Source organism: Ischnura elegans, chromosome 8 (assembly GCF_921293095.1).
Source record: "Ischnura elegans chromosome 8, ioIscEleg1.1, whole genome shotgun sequence".
Taxonomy (NCBI): domain Eukaryota; kingdom Metazoa; phylum Arthropoda; class Insecta; order Odonata; family Coenagrionidae; genus Ischnura; species Ischnura elegans.
Window position 1 is genome coordinate 67,253,591 of NC_060253.1, and position 19,544 is coordinate 67,273,134.

At 37.9% G+C, this 19,544-nt stretch overlaps 1 protein-coding gene across 2 annotated transcripts; it reads left to right on the top strand.

Annotated features, from left to right (window-relative positions):
- Positions 1-119: 119 nt before the first annotated feature.
- Positions 120-19,223, top strand: LOC124164174 (platelet-activating factor acetylhydrolase-like). 2 transcript variants are annotated; one of them, XM_046541375.1, is made up of 9 exons: positions 120-310; positions 454-542; positions 3,053-3,417; positions 6,149-6,278; positions 7,238-7,372; positions 11,714-11,805; positions 13,144-13,362; positions 16,285-16,445; positions 18,600-19,223. In XM_046541375.1, exons 1-9 carry the CDS (start codon positions 256-258, stop codon positions 18,698-18,700), a joined length of 1,347 nt encoding a protein of 448 aa, XP_046397331.1. In that variant the 5' UTR covers positions 120-255; the 3' UTR covers positions 18,701-19,223. The 2 variants fall into 2 exon arrangements, with proteins under 2 accessions (XP_046397331.1, XP_046397332.1); XM_046541376.1 differs by having other exon boundaries at positions 122-310; positions 18,603-19,223.
- Positions 19,224-19,544: the final 321 nt, after the last annotated feature.

Genomic DNA, 19,544 nt, shown 5'->3' on the forward strand with positions numbered 1-19,544 from the left:
CATGATCGCTGGTTACATTGGTTTTCCTCTTTTAAACTGGTATCGCTGTACGCTGAATGACCTTGATGTGGTTCGGTGGCTTTCATTCGTGAGGTCGAAAGAAGTATCGAATCGCCCTACTGCCGATGTCGGTAATCGTTCAATCGCAGTTTCCTCGAACTTAGCAAGTCAGCGTGAAGTTCAAGTGGGTTAGGCGAATTTTGTTTTGTTGGGTATTTTTAATACTTGTAGTATAGGTTTACTCATTCGTCGAATATGTGGGAGCTCTTGGAGAAGATGACAAAAGCTGTGCATTTGCCTGTGCCAACTGGTAACGTCATAATATTCGTTGTTGGTTGTGGAAATTATTTTACTGACACTAGGTCAAATTACGAATTTTATTCTTCTGCAAATTACGGCTAAGGTTTGATTTCTCTTCTCTTCAATATTTGTGGTACATTAAAAAATCTGGAGGCCCTTATGTCCCTGGCGGAGTGGATATTATGACTGAGTACTCTTCAAGCGGATCTTTCATACGACTCTATTATCCATCAGAAAGTGTGGTATGTGTTTAAAAAAACTTTCCCATTATGTCTATTTATTATCAGTATGCCGGTATTTTGTTGCAGTTTTTTGTCATTTAGTTCGAATTCTGTTCGTAGTCGACGTTTCCCTTCCCGTTGCTTTACATCTGTGTTATATATTCAATTAAGCACTTAAATTTTACAATTTATTTTTTTCCATGGAAATATTTTTTCAATTGAAAATACATATTTTTCTTATTTGGTAAATGTATTAGGCAGGATAAACGTAAAATATCAATTTCATGAATTGTCGTTTCTCAAGAAATAATTTTTTAATCAGAGAATTTACAGTTGAAATCTCATTTGAAGGAGTGTTAGAAAAACTTTGAAATTGCTTTTAAAAATAAGTTCTAACAATCTTGAATAGTTATTGTAAAGTGAAAGCTTTTCCATGTTTAACAGAACAACCTTTACATTATAGCCGCAACTTTCATCAGTTCTAACAAACTTGAATAGTCATCGAAAAACAAAAGTTTTGCCATGATTAACGGAACAATCTCTGTACGAGAAAATATTTTGCATACTTTTATCAAAGAAAGACTTCTGTAAATTAATAATTAAAATAATTTTGGTCCTGTATTAATGCACATTATCTTGACCCAGGTAACCCAGGTAAATGTGCCATGAATATGGACATGGACATGTGCCATTAACATGAACAATATACATGAACTCTGTGATTTCACTTTACAGAAACAAATCTGCAAGAAATACTTGTTTCTTGCAGGTTTGTTTTTCACTTTATTGTACTGTACAGTACCCTGAAAATTCTTGTAGGTTCTTGTTATTGACATAACATGCATACACTAAATACATTATTTAGATGCATGAACCGTATTTATTCATAGAAGCCACACACCTTTTTTACGGAAATGGCGTTGAAAAAAGCTGGTTGCGCGGCTTACAAGAATCCTCAAAATTGCATTAGACCGCTAAAAGCGCTGAGAAGTTTTTTTCCTCACGAGCTGGCCCAAAAATGGAGGTGTGTGGGATACACGAGGGCATGGCATACATGGCCCAGCTAGCACATTATAAGTCATTGAGATAAGGTGAAAGGAAGAAATAAGGAAGGCGCCTCTCAAGTAAGCTTGTTATGGGCTTCTTACAGCCAGGCCGACAAACATCTAGAGTAATGGCAAAATGGATGCCAAACTTTCAGCACTTCTGTAGATGCTGTTATTATCCCATCGTTTCAGAGTGTTTATTAAGGCCTTTACATATAAGAATAATGTTTTTATTCTTGGCGCTTCTATATTATGAGGAGAAATAACATCATGCCAGCATAATTTGAAAATCATTCACATTTATGAACTGATGGCGAAACGACAGTCGTAAGAAAAACACACAAGTTCACAAGAATAGCGACGTAGAATAATATAAAAATGCCGGAAGGAACATCTATTATTCTTATAACCCTTGCCTTATATAAGTCCCTTATCTTACGATAAGCTGCTTATCATTTTTTTCCGTAAGAAAACCATAAGAAACGGTTAACTCTCTTACTTTGTGCTATCTGGTGAGTAAATACGGTAGCTGAAAACAGAGGTCACATGATAAAGTATTAAACGAATACACTAAAGAACAATAATCACATCAAGACTTTCACTCTTACTGAATATTTGAAGAGATGCACAAATGATTCAATTTATTGCTGCCCCAGTTTTTCACAGGTTAAATAATACTGATATTTATAAACGTTCTCTCCTCAACCAGTGTCGTAGCCAGGAATTTCGTTCGGGGGGAGGGGGAGGTCAAAAACCAGAAGGGGGGATTTTTTTAAAAGCAGGGTACTAAGTAATGGGTTTTTAACTAATTTTAACACTTTACATAATCGAAAAAACTTCATTTGTTAAAGAAATATTTTTTTAAATTCATGATTTTTCAATATGTTGTTTTCTTTTATGAAGGAAAATAATTGCGTTTTTATATTTTGAGGGGGTCTGGACCCCCTGGCTATGCCATTGCCCTCAACCAACAACTTAAGCACAATTCAGTGAACCATGTGTGGGTAAGCATTTGTAACAGATTAACGGTAACAGCATTGTTGTTGTCGTTTGCTAGCTTCCTTAGGTAGGTGACAGCACCAGGCTCACTACCTATTTTATAGGTGAAGTGAAGGACTAAGGTCGTAGGTAATTAAGGTGGATTAGCCATGATAGCTGTTTTAATTTGAGTGCTCATTTCATTAGTCTCATTGGTGGTTATTGATGGTAATAAGTCAATTGAACTTCCTCTTATTAAATTGAATATTTGGATATTCAATTTAATATTAAGAATTGTCTATCAGGAAGCATTGTGTATATTTTATTTCAGCAATACATTTTGAATTCTTTTCTATTTTATGCCATCAAATCCAGAATTTTAATTTGCCCAATATGATCACTCACGAGACTGAAATATCTTCTCCATATTACCTGAAATTCAATCATAATTTTGTTGCATTCATCATAATCATACAATGAAATGCTATATCCTCATTTTTGTATCAGGCCATCAAGAATAGGACGCCTCAGTTTAACAACAACTTCCAAAAGCGTTGGATTCCATGGTTACCTGACAGTAGGTACTTCGATGGATGTGCCAGGTTGATGGGTCTGTGGAAGGTGATAGTCTGGGCCACATATGCCATTATTGCAGGAGTAAATGCAAAGATCCCTGTCTATTGGGGATCGCAGTTCTCTCCATTGGAACAAGAAGGCAAGGAAACTACAACAGGAAGTACAAAACCTCAGAAAAGTAAAAAACACCCTATGGTCATTATGTCTCATGGCATGGCTGGCAACCGATTTGCACATTCTGCCTTAGGACTTGAAATGGCATCTCATGGATTTGTGGTGGCTGTATTAGAGCATAGGTAAGTTGAATGAGATTGGGTAAATATATTGATACATTATTTTCAAATGAAAATGAGACACTTAGTTTACAGAGGTCATTCAGATATGGATTGTTAGCATTTTTCATGTTACCAGCTGTACAATGGAAGAACTGCTTCCTCCCCGCTTGCATAATCTAATGTGATGAAATAAAAGTCGGTTACCAATGAATCAAGCTGATTCCCCTTAATATTTACAAATTCATTTACTTGAACCTCATTCATTAGATTCTGAAATAAAAGCAGTTCCTATGTGAGTTTAAAACTGGTCCTTCCTGATGAAATGTAACTGTAACATTAAAATCACACACTGATGTTGATGCTTTTTCAGTTTTTCTGCTTTCCATACATTCTTCACAGTTGTCTTCAGTTTCTTGAATTTTATCTGGCATTTGATCATCACTGAATTATGGTTGCTGGTAATATATGGCCCAGAGTAGCTTCTGCAGTCTTTCACCTGGTTTCAAAGGCCTCTTTCAGACGGGACGGCTTTTTGCCAGCCACCGTCTGCGACATGGCGCCGTGCTTTCAAATAATCATAGGGCTCTATGGATGCCTTCAAACGAGTCAAATCTCTCCATTGATGGCACGGCACCTATTTCAATCCGGCATGGTGCTGTGCCATCTACTGCATGAAATACACGCAATGCTACCTTGAGGCTGCTTTCAGACAATACTTTTCGCTGGCTGCTGTTCACGGCACAGGCCGTGAAATTGATACGGCTTTTAGACGAGACGGCTCTCTGCATTTCACGGCAAGCAGGGTAAAGTCGTATCGTCTGAAAGCGACCTAAATCTCTGCTTCACCAAGATTTAGTCTATTTAAAATCCACATCTCGTGGTATTTTCCTCATATATCCTCTTTGGTCATGACTTTTAAATAATTTGTTAGCAACAGCTAGCCTGCTGTCAGTGCTCCACTCTAAAAGTATCCCTCCTCTGGCTACTTCATTTTGCTGATTCCTAGTTCCTGACCTTTTCTTTACTGACCCGTGTTCTTCACCTTTCCACCGTCAGGTCCTGCAATCTTCAGGGTCAAAGTGATCTCACATTCCTTTCCTAAAAGTCTTATCATCTTTGAGCTATGTATCCTTTTTGGTAGTCTCTCTGTGCAGATCTGAATTTGGGACTAGTTTGATTCCAGCATGTTTTACTCAAGAAGATACCATCATGTCGTATGATCCTAGGTTTTCCAGGCATAGCAGGTGCAGAAAAGTTTCTCGAGTTTTCCATTGGTTGATGTTTTCCATGTCTCCCGAAATTTTGAGCTGCGACTTGCTGTTCATCCTCAGGGTATCTTCTGAATGATCATTTCATCATTCGGAAGATCCCCTGAGGATGAACTGCAAGTCACTGCTCGAAACGTCAGGAGACATGGAAAACATCAACTGGTGGAAAACCCAAGAAAATTTTCTGCATACCATCATGTCTTTTGTAAAATATTGTGTGGAGTATTGGCAACTCCTTCGAATAATAATGTGGTGGTTTCCCCTTGCCTTCCATGTCACGGTACTACAACTGTTACAGTGAATTCTGCCACACCTGCAGTGATATGAGTTTCAATGTACTGACCGCTGTAGTCTCTACCTTCACTCACATGGAAAGCTGCTGCCTTACCCCCCAGGTTAACTTACCCAAGGATAGACATATACCACTCATTACTGCTTATTTGATGAGCAAACTTACTTATATCGTCGATAACCTCTGTATCTCGAGATTGGTCCACCATCCGCAACCTGATGGATGCTCTTGGTGGCTCTATGCTTAGCCACAGGGAGCTCCATCTAAAACAAGTATTCAACTTGAGTGAGTCTTACAAAGGAAATCAGTCAATATGTATTTACAGAGGTTTTGCAGGGGTGAATCTCTTGAAGTTGAATCAGCAGAAGAATTTTCAAACTGCTCATGCAAGTCTTCCATATGTGACAGTGGACGTGTAAAAAAGACCCATTGACTGGGTAGCCACTCTTCTAGGGAACCAAGAAGGTCAGGGAATTTCACTGTGTAGGAAAGAAATGTAATTTAAGGGAAAATGAAAAAGAGTGAATATATTATATAGTACGTGTGTATAGACAGTATTTTTTATTATATTCAAATGGCTATTTTTTGTTCCTGTGGATAGGTGTATCTAGGATATTTGAACATCTCATTTCCATCATACATATGCCTTATAAGTGTTGCTTGATAACTGTTAAAATTTATTTTTACACTGTAGCGTTGGTCAATACATGATGAAGCAAACACTTATATTATTCCACACTTATTCAATATGAATGCCAACCTGGGTTTTTACAATTCAATGCCATTTTTGAGAAAGTGCCACTGACAATGTCGTGAGTTGCTCGTATGACTCTTGGTTATTTGATTCCATGTAATGAAGTTGGGCTTCACCCAAGGCATTCTGGAAGGTGTGGTCATCATCTAGCAATGATATCATTGCTAGAGGTGACAGCAATGTATAGAATAGTATTTGGTACTGCCAGTATTTTTATACCATCCAATGTATTGTAACTACATATTGTTATGTTGTGTTTCACATCAGTGACATTAGGAGGGTCAGGGAGTCATACAAGTCATTATGCCACAGAATTGATCTAAAAGCAAACTCAGGGCTCAAATGTTTACTTTATCATTGATTCCCTTTTCTTAAGTTTTAAGCTTTTAATGATATTGTGATTTTGTATTTACTGGGCACATTCCTCATATTTTTCAGGGATGGATCAGCTTCAGGAACATACTATTATAAGTCAAAGGAGATGAGAGACAAAGGAGAAAAGACATGGTTGCCTTATAAAAATGTGAAGTTTGGTAATTCAATACATCATGAAGTAAGAAAGGAGCAGGTAATTGTCTCTTTTATTCTTTTAAGACATTTGTAAAAAGGCCTTGTCGACATTTTATTTATCATTTTTACGCATGTCCCATATTTTGCATAATATGTCATTAAGTTTAGATTTTGTTGTATTTGGAGAATTGTTGTTGCATTGGAGGTTTTTCTGTGAAAAATCAAGGTTTTTTTAATCAATTTTTTAGTGTTATATCTTTGGCACTGGTAATGTGTATAATGGGATTTTGTGTGTTGTCTTTAAATTGAGGGGAATCAATGTTGCTTCGGTATCAGGGCCCCTGAGATTTTGCTTGGGAAAGGGACGAGAAATCTATTGAGGGGACTGGATTTATTTTGCAATTGTGTCCAACCATTTAAGCTGATGAAAAGACCTGTGTGGCCTGGAAATGGATGGCAGGATGAAATCCTGCATTTTGTATTGTTTCATTTTTTTCTGTTCCTACTGCAGTGAAATGTGCTTGCGATCTTCAACCAGTGCATTCATGGCAAAAGAGGCTTTTGACTCTGGGAGTGGCATGATTCTATTTGGTGTCATATTCTTTCTGTAGTTCACTCTGTGGGAGGGTGGTATTGTAATGGGTACAGCACTTGGCGTCACATCAAGGGGTCTCCAGTGCTAATCTTGGTTGAAGCATTTGAACACTTGCAACCAAGAATCCTCAAAGTGAAAGGTCACCAAGGGAATGCACCAAAGGACTGTGTTTAACTTATAACCTTCTCCAGAACACTCATTTTCTCTGTTTCTGCCATCTGTACATGATATCAAAATGAGTAAGTTTTTTTCTTCAGTGTTAAAATGAAAACATCAAGTCTTAGGAAGGAGGTGATTAGGTGGTGTGAGAAACTTACAAAACTTCTCATGGAAACATAAGATTGCACTTCCTTCATTGATATTTTATTCCTGGATTTTGATTCAGAGGCTCACTTTAAGATCAATTTCTTCCCTTGAATTAGGTTGAAATACGATCTGAGGAACTCATAAAGGCCCTGAATCTCATGGAGAAAATCAACTTGGGACAGATGGATGACAATGACAATATTCTTCATGGCGAATATGCTGGAAACGAGTTTAAAATTTCACAGATGAAAGTAAGAACCAGCTTTTTCGTTCTTTCTAAACTGTGGAATATACCAAATTATAACTGATATAATGCCCATACTTTTCATATTCAATTATTTTATGTCCTTAGAAAAATATGGTAAACAAGAAATTGTGAATAGCAGTTGGAAGTCCCTCGAGTGTCGTCACCAGATCTCGTTCAAATTTTGCTAAGTGATAGGAAATGGATACCCATCAGGTGATATATTGTTTCAGCTGCCAATGCTCAATACTTTTTGAGATATTAGCAACGGAAAGACCTAGGTAAATGGATAAATGTATGCAACCCACAGCATGACAATACAACGTCAGTATTCGTCATCCTATAAATGAAATTCAAGGGGCCATTGGTGTGCTGCTGGTTGCATATATTTAGGAGTTTGATTGTTAATTTCTGTAGCTAATATGTATCTGGCAAAAGAGAGGAGGCTAAGACAAAGATTAACCTAGGAAAGCATAAGCTTGAAGAGGTGAAAGAGTTTTCTTACTTGGGAAGCCAAATTATACCATTTTTCTGAACTGACGGCGGCTGACCTTGAGCGTGCTCGAAATCCACCCACTCTTCTAGCCAATAACAGGAGAGCGACAGGAGAAAGTGTGGAAGAACCCGCAGTCTCTCTCCGACCTCCGTGCAGTGCACATCGCTCTCCAGCTAGCAGTGTTGCCAAGCCGAATCTTATGAGATCCTACAGGGCTCGTTCTGCCGCCCCCGAAAGTACCGTTATTCCCAAGGCTGGCAACGCCGGTCAGCCGGATGGAGGGGAACGGAGGAGAAATGGGAAGGGGATGGAGGGAAACGGAGAGGTGGAAGGGGCAGCGTTTCTCATTGGCTAGTTTCTATTTTCCACCCAGCCGCCGTCAGTTCGGAAAAATGGTATAATTTGGCTTCCCAAGTAAGAAAACTCTTTCAGCTTATGCTTTCCTAGGTATACCAATGATGGGTGGAGCAAGAAAGAAATAGTGCAGGCAAAGAGGGCTTTCTACTAGAGATGTGCGAATAGTATCCGCGAATACTCGAATACCTCGAATACTAGAAAGTATTCGATATTCGAGATCTCGAATAGTTATGCCAAAGATACCGTCTCAAATACCTCAAATACATACTTTGAATTTCGCGTCATGCACTGTCGCTCGCACGTCGTTGGTTGTTGACTTGGAAAAATTAAGAGAACTCTAGTCGATTAGTGCATGCAGTGCCGTTTTAGGCAAGCTGACGAACTACATCAAATTCGAGGGTTAGAGCGGTTAGAGCAGTGAAAAGAGTTCGACGTGGGGAACTGAAATTGATCGGGTGAAAAAAATCCGAAAATCCCAGGTGTCCCCCATCAGGAGAACCTCAGTGTCGTGGGATAGCAACATTGGCGCATTTCCCACGATCCGCTATCCCCCTCCATTCAGCATTCACCCCACCCAATCTGACGATTTTATCTTCTCCGAAATCAAACAAAAGGTCCCAGCTCGTGCAGTGATCGTATTACGAAGACCTTAGCTTCGAAAAAAATACCAAGTTACCGGAAAATAATAGAATCGCGTTTCACCCTTCACTCTTTCTCCCCCACTGACCATTTTCCCGCATCCATCTTTTGATAAAAATGAGATGAGGTGTTTACCATGTGCACTTTGTGGCTAATAACGACAGGCACTTTTGAATCTTCCCCAGGAGATGAAACTACCATAGGGAGAAACTCAGGGCCGTGGGATAGTGACATTGGCGCATTTCCCACGATCTGCTATCCCCCTCCATTCAGCATTTGCCTCAACCACTCTGACGATTTCCTCCTCTCCGAAATCAAACAAAAGATCCCAGCTCGCGCAGGGATCGTATTACAAAGACCTTAGCTTGGAAAAATATATCAAGTTACACGAGAACAATAAAAACGTGTCTCACGCCCTTCCCCACTCTACTCACTCAGTGGCCTTTTTTTGCTTACCTGCTTCGAGTTCCCCATTTCTGGAGGCCAACTGCTGCATGAGTCATCTACTAGCCCAAAAGTTGTCTAATAATGACTTTCGGCAATTGGTATTACACTTTTATTGGATTGAAATATTAGTAATGTGCGCGTAATTTAAAAAAGAATAAGACCAAACAGGACATATTTCTGACTTAATTTAAGCATTTTACGCAGGAAAATAAATGCCGGAAAGACAAAGAAATACGACGGAGGCTTAGCATTTTGGCGTAATGCTCAAATAAGGTGGTTTCCTATTATTATTTTATTGCCTAAATCGAAAGATTATTACTCCTGGAGTACGTATTTAACGCTTTTAGATTTTTATTAGACGATATCTATTTTTGGCGATTAAATGAAAAGAGAAAAATTTCAAGCGCGCGAAAACCGCGACGGGTAAGTATGAATGCCGGGAAAAACTCCGCGTGACGTTGTTCTGCTTCCCGTTGCCGCGAGTGAGGTGACCTTGGGGCGAGGTTCTGAGCGCTGATACGACGCAGGATGCTAGCAGGTAGCTGAGTACCATGCTAGCTGGTAGCAGTTGGCTTAAATAAGGATTATTAATATCTCATCAAATGAAGGAAACTTTCCGACCTTAGGCAGTGTTAATAGGTGATTATTAAGACCATGTTTCCCTGAGCTCTGTGCCTCATGCATGAATTGCTAATCTCAGACGGTGTAAAACTCCTATCTACTCATATAGAAACTAGGTCACTGTGACGTCACATGAAGTGGCATCGCATGGGCGCCAATCTGGCCTTTTTCAAATGAGGGTGAAATTGACCATTGCCATTCGTATAAACCGGTATTTCTATAACCAAATAATTTGTATATTATTATTACACTAATGGTGTGTACCGAATCACATTCGATGTCTTTCGTATTCTTTAATGAAGGAAACTACCCTATTGTTTACATAAAATTAAAATATTCCATCAATCAGCTAAATTCCTCTTTGAATCCTTTAAAGGAAATCACAATTACTCGCCAAAATCTTGGGTTTCCTGCTGCATAGGCGACCTAGTCAAACATTCCCGCATTCATCGTTTAGTATTCGAGGTATTCGAATATTCGAGCTATGATTTGATATTCAAGCTATGATTTGATATTCGAGCTATGATTTGATATTCGAATTCGATACTCGAATTCAAGAAATCTGCTATTCGACCCATCCCTACTTTCTACAAAAAGAAGAATCTTCTTACAGCTGAGAATACAAGCATAGAAGTATGGAAACAGTTCATTAGATGCTACATATGGAGTATGTTTCTCTATGGAAGCACGGCTTGGACGTTGACAGCAGCAGAGAAGTCAAGAGTGGAAGCATTCGAAATGTGGTGTTACTGAAGAATGATGAAGATAAAATGGATTGACCATATAAGTAACGAGGAAGTGCTTAGAAGAGTGGAAGAAATGAGAAGCCTTCTAAAAACCTTAAGCAGTAGACGATACAACTTAGTTGTTCACATTTTGAGGCATGGCGACCTAATGAAGACTATCTTAGAAGTTCAGCTAACATACTCCATATGTAGCATCCAATGAATGTTGAGAAGGGGTGAGTGGAATGGGAACATTACCCTACCTCCAACCCATCGCCCATTGACGTCATCAGTAACCTCGGCATGAGCACACTCCAATAACCCCTCCCATCCCTTCCTCCCCCTCCCGAAAAACCTATGAAAAGGCTGTCACCCAAGGCTATGTACCTTGACAATGGCACAAGCTGCCGAAACCGTGGTCTGTAAAAATAAAATAGTGTGGAAACAGACAAGTTGTTTTAATAAGCTGAATATCAAAGATTTCCACCGCATCACGCCGGACCCTGTATCTTCTATCCTAGGACTGGTGGAAGGGAAGAAGAGGAAGGGACTGCCCCGAATGAGTTACATAGGACATGTTATAAAAGGATGTGAAAGATAAGAAATATGTTGCTATAAAAAGGTTAGCGGATAGAAGAGAGAAATGGAGAGGTGTGTCAAACCAATCCTAGGATTGTTGACTAATGATGATGATGATGATGAATATGTATCTTGATATGTACTGAGCATTGGCAGCTGAAACAAAAACTACTCTTTATAGGTATCCATTTTCCATTACCTAGCAAAATTTGAACAAGGTCTGGTGGTGACAATTGAGGGACTTTCCTTGTAAGTCATTTATGATGGTACTGCTTGCTATCCTGCTAGTCCTTCTGGTCGGAGGTACAGATGGAGGAAGCTTGCAATGCCTGAAGGTTTTCATTGCTGTTTGCAATTCCTTGGTAACATGTAGAATAAGGATTTGGTGATATTTCATAAGTCATTGGCAGTATAATCTTATGGCTGACATAGTTTTATCTATATTTTGTGAATGCATTACAATACGTTTTTCTCAAATTTTTAGGGAAGACTAAATGTGATCTCCCCAGCTGTAATTGGTTTCTCATTTGGTGGACCCTCAGCTCTGACTGCTATTAAGAAGGATTTTAGGTTTAGGTAAAAAAACTTATGATGATATATTAAATAATTTAAACCAGGTGTTCTAAAATTACTTTAAGTGACAAGTCCATTTGGCAGTAATTTGGGATGAACTTTTATCAAGATATATTTGACAATAGGACTATAGGTTCAATATTTTCTTTGAATGAATGTTAATTATAGTACCTACTCTATTCTTGGAGAAAAATCAGTGTGATGACTTTGGTAGCCTTAGAATGTATGGAAAAACTAGTTTGTTAAATAAATTTTCAGACTTGACCTGCGCTGATTTGGAATTCATTCATACATTCAATTTTTCTTTGAATGTGATATTTTTATGTAGCATGAAAACTTTGAAATTTTCCTATAAATCCTTATTTATTTATCTCTGATCAAAACAATATTCTGCTCTTTTTTATAGACTTTGTTTTGTCCTTTCATTCATGTCATTCCCAGCATAGACAAGGTAGGAGAGGAAGTTTAAATACATACTGGAGTTAGACTTTCTTTTGCTCGAATCAGACCTGTCACTTTGTTGTTCTGTTTAATATGAATAGGGTAGTTTCCTTCATCAAAGAAAACGAAAGAAATTGATTGCGATTCGTTACCCACCATTAGTGTAATCATAATATGCAAATTATTTGGCTTTAGAAATCCCAGTTTAGACGAATGTTAATGGTCATTTTTAACCTCATTTGGAAAAGGCCAGATTGGTGCCCATGCGATGCCGCTCCACGTGACATCACAGGGACCCAGATGCTATACGAGTAGTCAGGAGTTTAACATCGCCAGAGATTACCATTGCATGCATGAGGCACAGAGCTCAGGGAAACATCTCTTAATAATCAACTATTAACACTGCCTGTGGCCGGAAAGTTTCCCTCGTTTGATAGGGTATTAATAATCCTTATTTAAGCCAAGCACTACCCACTAGCAGGGTACTCTGCTACCTGCTAGCAGCCCGCATCGTGGCGGCGCTCATACCCTCGCCCCAAGGTCACCTCACACAACGACAGTGGGAACCAGAATGACGTCACACAGGCTTTTCCCAGCATTCCTAATTAACTGTTGTGTTTTCGCGAGCTTGAAAATTTTCACTTTTCATTTAACCGTGAAAAATAGATATGTACCGCCATTTAAAAATCTATGAGTGTGAAATGCATACTCCAGGAGTAATAATATTTCGATTTAGACAGTTAAAAAATAATAGGAAACCACCCTATTCCAGCGGCTACTAATTTTTTCAATTACTTGTTTGCATTAATCTTAATGATTTTTTTTAACAATTCCTGAATTTAACTGTCAAAATTCACTTATACATAAATGATTTTTAAAAAGTAATTTTTATTTCTTTAGGAGAGGTATTGCCTTGGATGTATGGATGTTCCCAATCAAGGGTGAGATAAAGGAATTTGGCGAGACTCTGGCTTCATCTGAAGCATCTGGTGATCCAAGATGCAAGATGCTCTTTATTAATACAGAGACATTCCATAATGATATAAATTTAAAGGCAACAAAGGAACTCCTGGATTTAATGAAGAAAGGGTCTAATGAACCCACTGTTGCCACAATAAGGTTGGTTGCTATCAGTGTGTAAATGTTTATTCCAGGCTTCTTGGAGTATTTAACCCCTCGTGCATGGTAGGCATTTAACCATCATATGGAATCGTTGTGCCTTAGCGGCGATCGTGGTTTTAAAATTGGTGTAGAAATTTTCCATTCCGATGGATCATTTTGAAATTTTCAGTAGTGTATTTTTTCTTCTTTCTTCATCTACATATCTAATTTTGTTTGCATAGTGTTGATAGTTTATATTTTATTGGCCTCTAATGAAAAAAGTTACGTCGTTGGATTTACGGCACCGCTGCAGTGCCGAGAATTTCCTCATTGCTGCGTCGGGGACTGCACTCTCAATGTTAATTTCAAAGCAATTATGTTTTGTATGAAAATCTATTAGTGTATTTATAATCATAATATTTAATTTTTTAAACCCTACAAACCAAATGAAATTGTTTAACAAAAGGAAAATATTACAATACTAATTTTGCTTTCTCTTTAGCTAAGAATAATTATGTTTGCCTTGTTATAATGTTCATTGACAAAACTTCATCTTTTTGAAAGAATTATTCATAGAAACTCATGGCTAGGCAAGATTGTTTTTTCCATGGCTTCCAGAACTTAGTTTTGCTTGGGCAAAACTAAGTTCCGCTCCATGTCCATGTACCTGCCGTGGGGATAATCACCTTTGGGTAAATCCCAGGGTTACTATGTTTAGAATTACACCAGTCAGCAATTCTAAGAAAATTTCAACATAATGTGTTATCCGAATTCGTAGAATAATGCTTCTCACCGTTGTGTGAATATTTCTCGTTGAATGAGTAACTGTAACTCACCAGGAGATTCAGAGGTTTCACCAACCACTGTGAAGAACATATCACATGGCTACTGTTATATGTCTTGCACCTCTCATTTGAAATATTCCTTTGCGGCTACGATAGTCTACACAAAATTGCTGGTGTTCATATAAATACCAATGACGTTACAGATTACATTTGGGGTGAAATCAAGATTACTACCTAACTAATTGTGTGATAGAAAATAATTTCTTTTTCCTGACAAATATTTCAGTATTTACATGGTGAAAATTGTTTAATGATAAATAAAAGAATAGACAGTTTACCGTGAAGTGAAAATTTGCAAATATATTTCTTGTTTTTTGTGTACTTAAATGCACAGAGATTTAATTCATCAGGGTTTTTACTAACGTGAAGGAGTGAGTGAGGAGGAGAAAGGAGAAGCAATGCCAGGTTGGTTGTTTTGAGGTTAAGGGGTGGAGATAATATATGGTAGTGTGTCGACTGCCAAGGATCAGGGAATACCCAGATCGTTCGGTCAGGTAAGCGTAGAAAACCCTTATTGTGAAAAAGGTTGGGAGTGCATGAATTAAACTCAAAAGCCTGCTTTTCTTTGTGGCCCTCCCATCATTTCAAGAAGGTCCAGCTCGGGTGGGTCATTAGGGTGGAGAGAAGTTCAATCATGTTTTGTGGGAGGGGGGAAGAAGGTGGTGAATAAGGAAGCTTACAATTAGTGGGAAGGTATGGATAGTCTCAATGTATGGGTCAGGGAAACACTACAGAAAGAAAAGGTGAGGGAAGTCCTCCCAGTGGAGGGTATTTTTGTCACCCCAGAATGTTCTTCCATCAGTCCCTCACACAGAGCTGGACGAAAGAAAATAGGCACCTGTTCCTTCTCCCGTACCACCTATAACCCATGCTTGTAAGAAGTTATTTTTTTTTGATTTCCCACCAATCCAGTAGTAAAACCTCATCTGATGCACTCCCACGCATCACATTTACCCATCCATCTTTAAGGAAACCTTCTCAGTGAGGGAATAAGGAATGTGGTAGGAAAAAATACCAGCTCTTCTAGCTCCACCTCCAAAGCATCATTGGGTTCTTTGACACGTCACCTTTATCCCATATTTTTTATATTTCAAAACTCATAGGACTTCATTTCTTTAATTGCAGGATATAAGCTCCCAGAATATTCGTAAGATTTGTCTTGATCGCCAGAATCCTGAAAAAATCACGAAAGTAACGACCGTCTCTTCTCATTTCACCTACACCTGTTCGTTTATTAATGTTTAATAACTTAGCCTTCTAAATACTTTGCAAAGATATAACATATGAGTGGACGCAGTGAAGCAAAATTATATCACATGGGCATAAACGAATTTTATTCGGTCTTCATTTTTAGTATTTAGATACAAAAAATAAAGACAATGTAAACATTAAAAAGCTGAGTTTGTCCAGCACTGCATATCAGAAAAAATATTTAAATCAACCATTGTACACGAAATTAAAACTTTCATTTGAAATAACAGACAAAAGGAACAGAAATAGAGAGCATCAGGTCAACAAATGCAAAAGAATGCAGCGTTCAAGTTTTTTTGTTTTAACTTCCACAGTAATGGGTTAAATCTAGCAAAACACGGTGATAAATAAAGATAATAGATGTATTTACTAATATAAATCAGAAAACATGTAAATAAAGGCTAACTTTGAAAGATAATAACAAAAAATGATGCAGTACTGCTGCGGCGCGGTAAATACAATGACGTAACTAAATTCGTAAATCCATATGAGGGTTAGTTAAATCCCATCCCAACGGCCAGATGAGATTTAAATGACTTCATCTTTTTGGCATGCTATCATTCAATAATTTATAACTTTCATAATATTTAATCAATAATGTTAAAAAATTTTATAAACTTGCATAATATAATGCGATACTACATGCTAATTTTTCGAGTGATGAAACAATAAATATGTATTGTTTTGTGTGTCTCATTCTACGAACTAATGAATAAATTTTCAGTTTTCAAAGATTTCAATTTTGTTTCAAATAAGCTGCGAGATTTATAACATTCCATGCATTTTTTTATACAATTACTTGATTTGTAGAAATTTATTAATGCTGTCATTTTATTACTTCCAGAGGAACTACTCATGAATATTTGTGCGATTGGTCATTGCTCCTTGGAAGCTGGCTGGATTTAATGCATTATGGGAAACGGCTGCCGATTCATGGACACCAACTGTTTTGCAATTTGGTCTTACAGTTTCTTGCAGAACAATATGAAGCAGAGGAGGATTCTGGTAAGATTATTGAAATAGGCTCCAAGTTGTGTGATTGTTTTTGCAGTCTCAATGAAACGCAAGTCACAGTGTTTCAGTGTAATTAGGTTACTCAGTGTGAGGTCACAGTGCGAATTAATGTTTCTCATATTTTCATACATTTGGCTTAATGTGGAGTGGAATTAGACTTGCAATGTGATTGTGCCTGTTTCTGTCAAAAACTTAGGAAGTCCAATGGCTGTTCCTGTCTTGCACCATATTACATGATTATTGAAGAAAAAGACTATGTTCATAAACTTGTTGCAGTGGACTCTCGTTAATAAGAACAACATTAATACGAAGTCCTCGTTATTACGAAGCAAATCGTTGGTCCCGACTAAAAGGCCCAATCTATAATATAAGAAACGTAGTTACGAAATTTCGTTATTATGAAACTACGAACCTCAGTCCCGGTCCCGGCAGTTACAAAATAAACTTTATTACGAAGTTGCACGAATAAACAACAGCATTTAGGTGGATGTACACTACGCTAAGTTTTATTAATTGCACCACTTTTTAGTTCTTCTGGTGTACTGTACCCATGAGCATCAAAAATGGTTCTTACGTCATTATGCACGCAACATTATATAATAAGCTTCACTCCTGCGGATTCATGGTGACCCACTCATAACTGCTCGTAAATTGGACGTACAGTAGTCTTCCTACGTACATTTGATTTACAAACGTTCAGAGATACGAGCATTCAAAAATTTCAAATTTCGAATTTGACTCCTTTTGATTTGGCTGATTCTACGCGGTGTGGCATAGAGGAACTCGTACTTTAGGCATAATCTGAACAAGTATCATTGAATCTGGTGTGAAGTTAGGAACTGTTCAGCGATTCGCCCGTTCTTCCTTGCCGCGAAGAGCGATCTTTTCGGCTCCGGCTACGCCGCACGCCCAACTAGACCAGTTGGTCACAATCATGAGTTTGCGCACAAATGTGATGCGGTGTTGCATTCTGCAGGATAACAGTACTCCTCGATGCCTTGCAAGCAGTCCGGCCAGTGAGATTTGTCTGATGACAGCTCAAAATGAAGGGTGGAAAAACCCTGTGCCAGAACGGTTCGCAGCCAATCGCTGTCCCCCAAACACACCTCACTCACTTAGCCTAGTAATACAACGTCATCACATCCATATGGTGCACCAAAATAAGCCCGAATCACCAAAACAAGCCCTTTCTTCAAATCACCAAGACAAGGGATTCTTTCTTTGGGTCCTTCATGCTCGTCGTCCCTTCCAGCTCCTTTCCTCAGGGAACCCTTTAGTTTACAAGTGATGTAGGCGTTCGGCTTTCTTACCTGGCAACCTTGCTCCCTATCCCTAGCTAGATCATTCTGCCTGTCATCGGACAACTCTCGTCGGCTGGACTGAAGGCTTATCAACTTACGAACAAGGTCTCGGGACGCATCTAGTTTGTATATCGAGGACTTACTGTACTTTGGGAAGATATCAACCCTCGATTACATCATGCTGCGTTCTTCTATTGAGAAACTGAAACAAATTTTCTTGTTTTTATATATTTGAGTGTAATTTAATCACATACATTATGTATTTTTTTTCAATGATTCCTAAAAAAACGTTCATACGAACTTTGTTTTTATGAACCTCCGGTTTTTCGGTCGCGTGAACTTCGTAATAACAAGAGTCTACTGTATTTCCAAGCAATGGGCTATATTTTCATTTTGCTTTTGTCAGATACTCCACTGAGTAGATGCTAGATGTTGAAGATATTATAGCTATAGAGTCACTATTTTTGTAAGAAATGGGAGAAGTGATTACTCCTATGGCAGCAGATGGTTCTAATTTTTCATAAAGTAAGGATTTAATTATCTATTATTATTAATTATTAAAAGAAAATTTTATTATCGAAGAGATAATTAAATTTTTCAGAAACTGAAAACTCAACTGAACTGAAAACTCAACTGAACTGAAAATTCATTGACCCATCCTTGAATTAATCCTTGAGGCAACAGAATAGTTATGTCTCCAAAATCAAGATACATGTATTAAAATATCTTACCCTTTGTAAGCACAATCATTTTTTGGATTTGAGTCGGTTAAGCTGGGGAAGGATGGTTAAGGCTGTGGTAGTTGTAGCTGTTCTACTTGGTTATTAACTGCTCTTTTTTTCAGCAGGTCTCACCCCAGAACTTAAATCAGACTGCGATGATTTCCTTCAGTGCCAGTTACAGCACTTGGTCTTTGATTTGATGGATGGGAAATCTGATCAGTGAATTTGAATGGTTTGGTACACATAAGAAAATATATTGTTGATATTCTTCGCAGAATGCCTTAAAACTTTATAAAGTATTTATTTTTTTACCAGATTGAGCAAGTTATCTCTAACCCATTGTGATTGGGTCTCTGTGGTTGTGGAGTATTGTTGTAAAAGGAAGGTATGGATAGATGAAATGTTTTTAGACAAGAGGCTTTGGGGCTCTGTTAACTGCATGTAGTGTGAAGACCATGACATTTTTCTCACCAACATGTCCCAATGAGACTTTATTTTCAACTGCTACGACCAAAAGCCCTGCTGGGTTGAAAAAATAGTAGGACTCACTATTATTCTGTATTAATTGGCTGTGTTCACTAAAATTTTAATTGGAGTCATGTGGTGAATCATTATGGGGCCATTGAAATACATTAAAACATCTTTTATTATAACCATGTTTTTGCACATTGTTGAATCTATATTTGTGGACTGATTTTTACTATTTCTATCCATTGTTACTTAGCAATAAAATCTTGTTATATCAATCCTGCTAAAAATTTTTTATGACTAATGGTCTTGAATTGAATTGATTTCTTGGAATGTTGACCCCAGGCTCTTGGATATCTGGAAAAGATACATTTTATATAATATGCATTGACTAGTTTGTAATGAATCCTTGCAAAGTTTCCCAGTAGTACTCTCAAAGTTCCTATAATTTTACATATATCTATCATCTCAGGCTCAACTTTGTGGAAGTTTGTTTTAGTAATGAAATGAAATTAGTTTTATTCCACTAATTTATTTTAAAGTATTACTAGTTTCATGTTAGGACGTAGGTTTCCGTGGCGATGGTCTGATCTCTGCAT

What these genes read in the sequence shown, in the direction of transcription:
- LOC124164174 (XM_046541375.1), top strand. Translation starts at nt 256, where the DNA reads ATGTGGGAGCTCTTGGAGAAGATGACAAAAGCTGTGCATTTGCCTGTG. An exon ending in ATGAAGTAAGAAAGGAGCAG is followed by an intron (nt 6,279 to 7,237) that starts GTAATTGTCTCT and finishes CCCTTGAATTAG; the next exon opens with GTTGAAATACGATCTGAGGA. An exon ending in TTAAAATTTCACAGATGAAA is followed by an intron (nt 7,373 to 11,713) that starts GTAAGAACCAGC and finishes TCAAATTTTTAG; the next exon opens with GGAAGACTAAATGTGATCTC.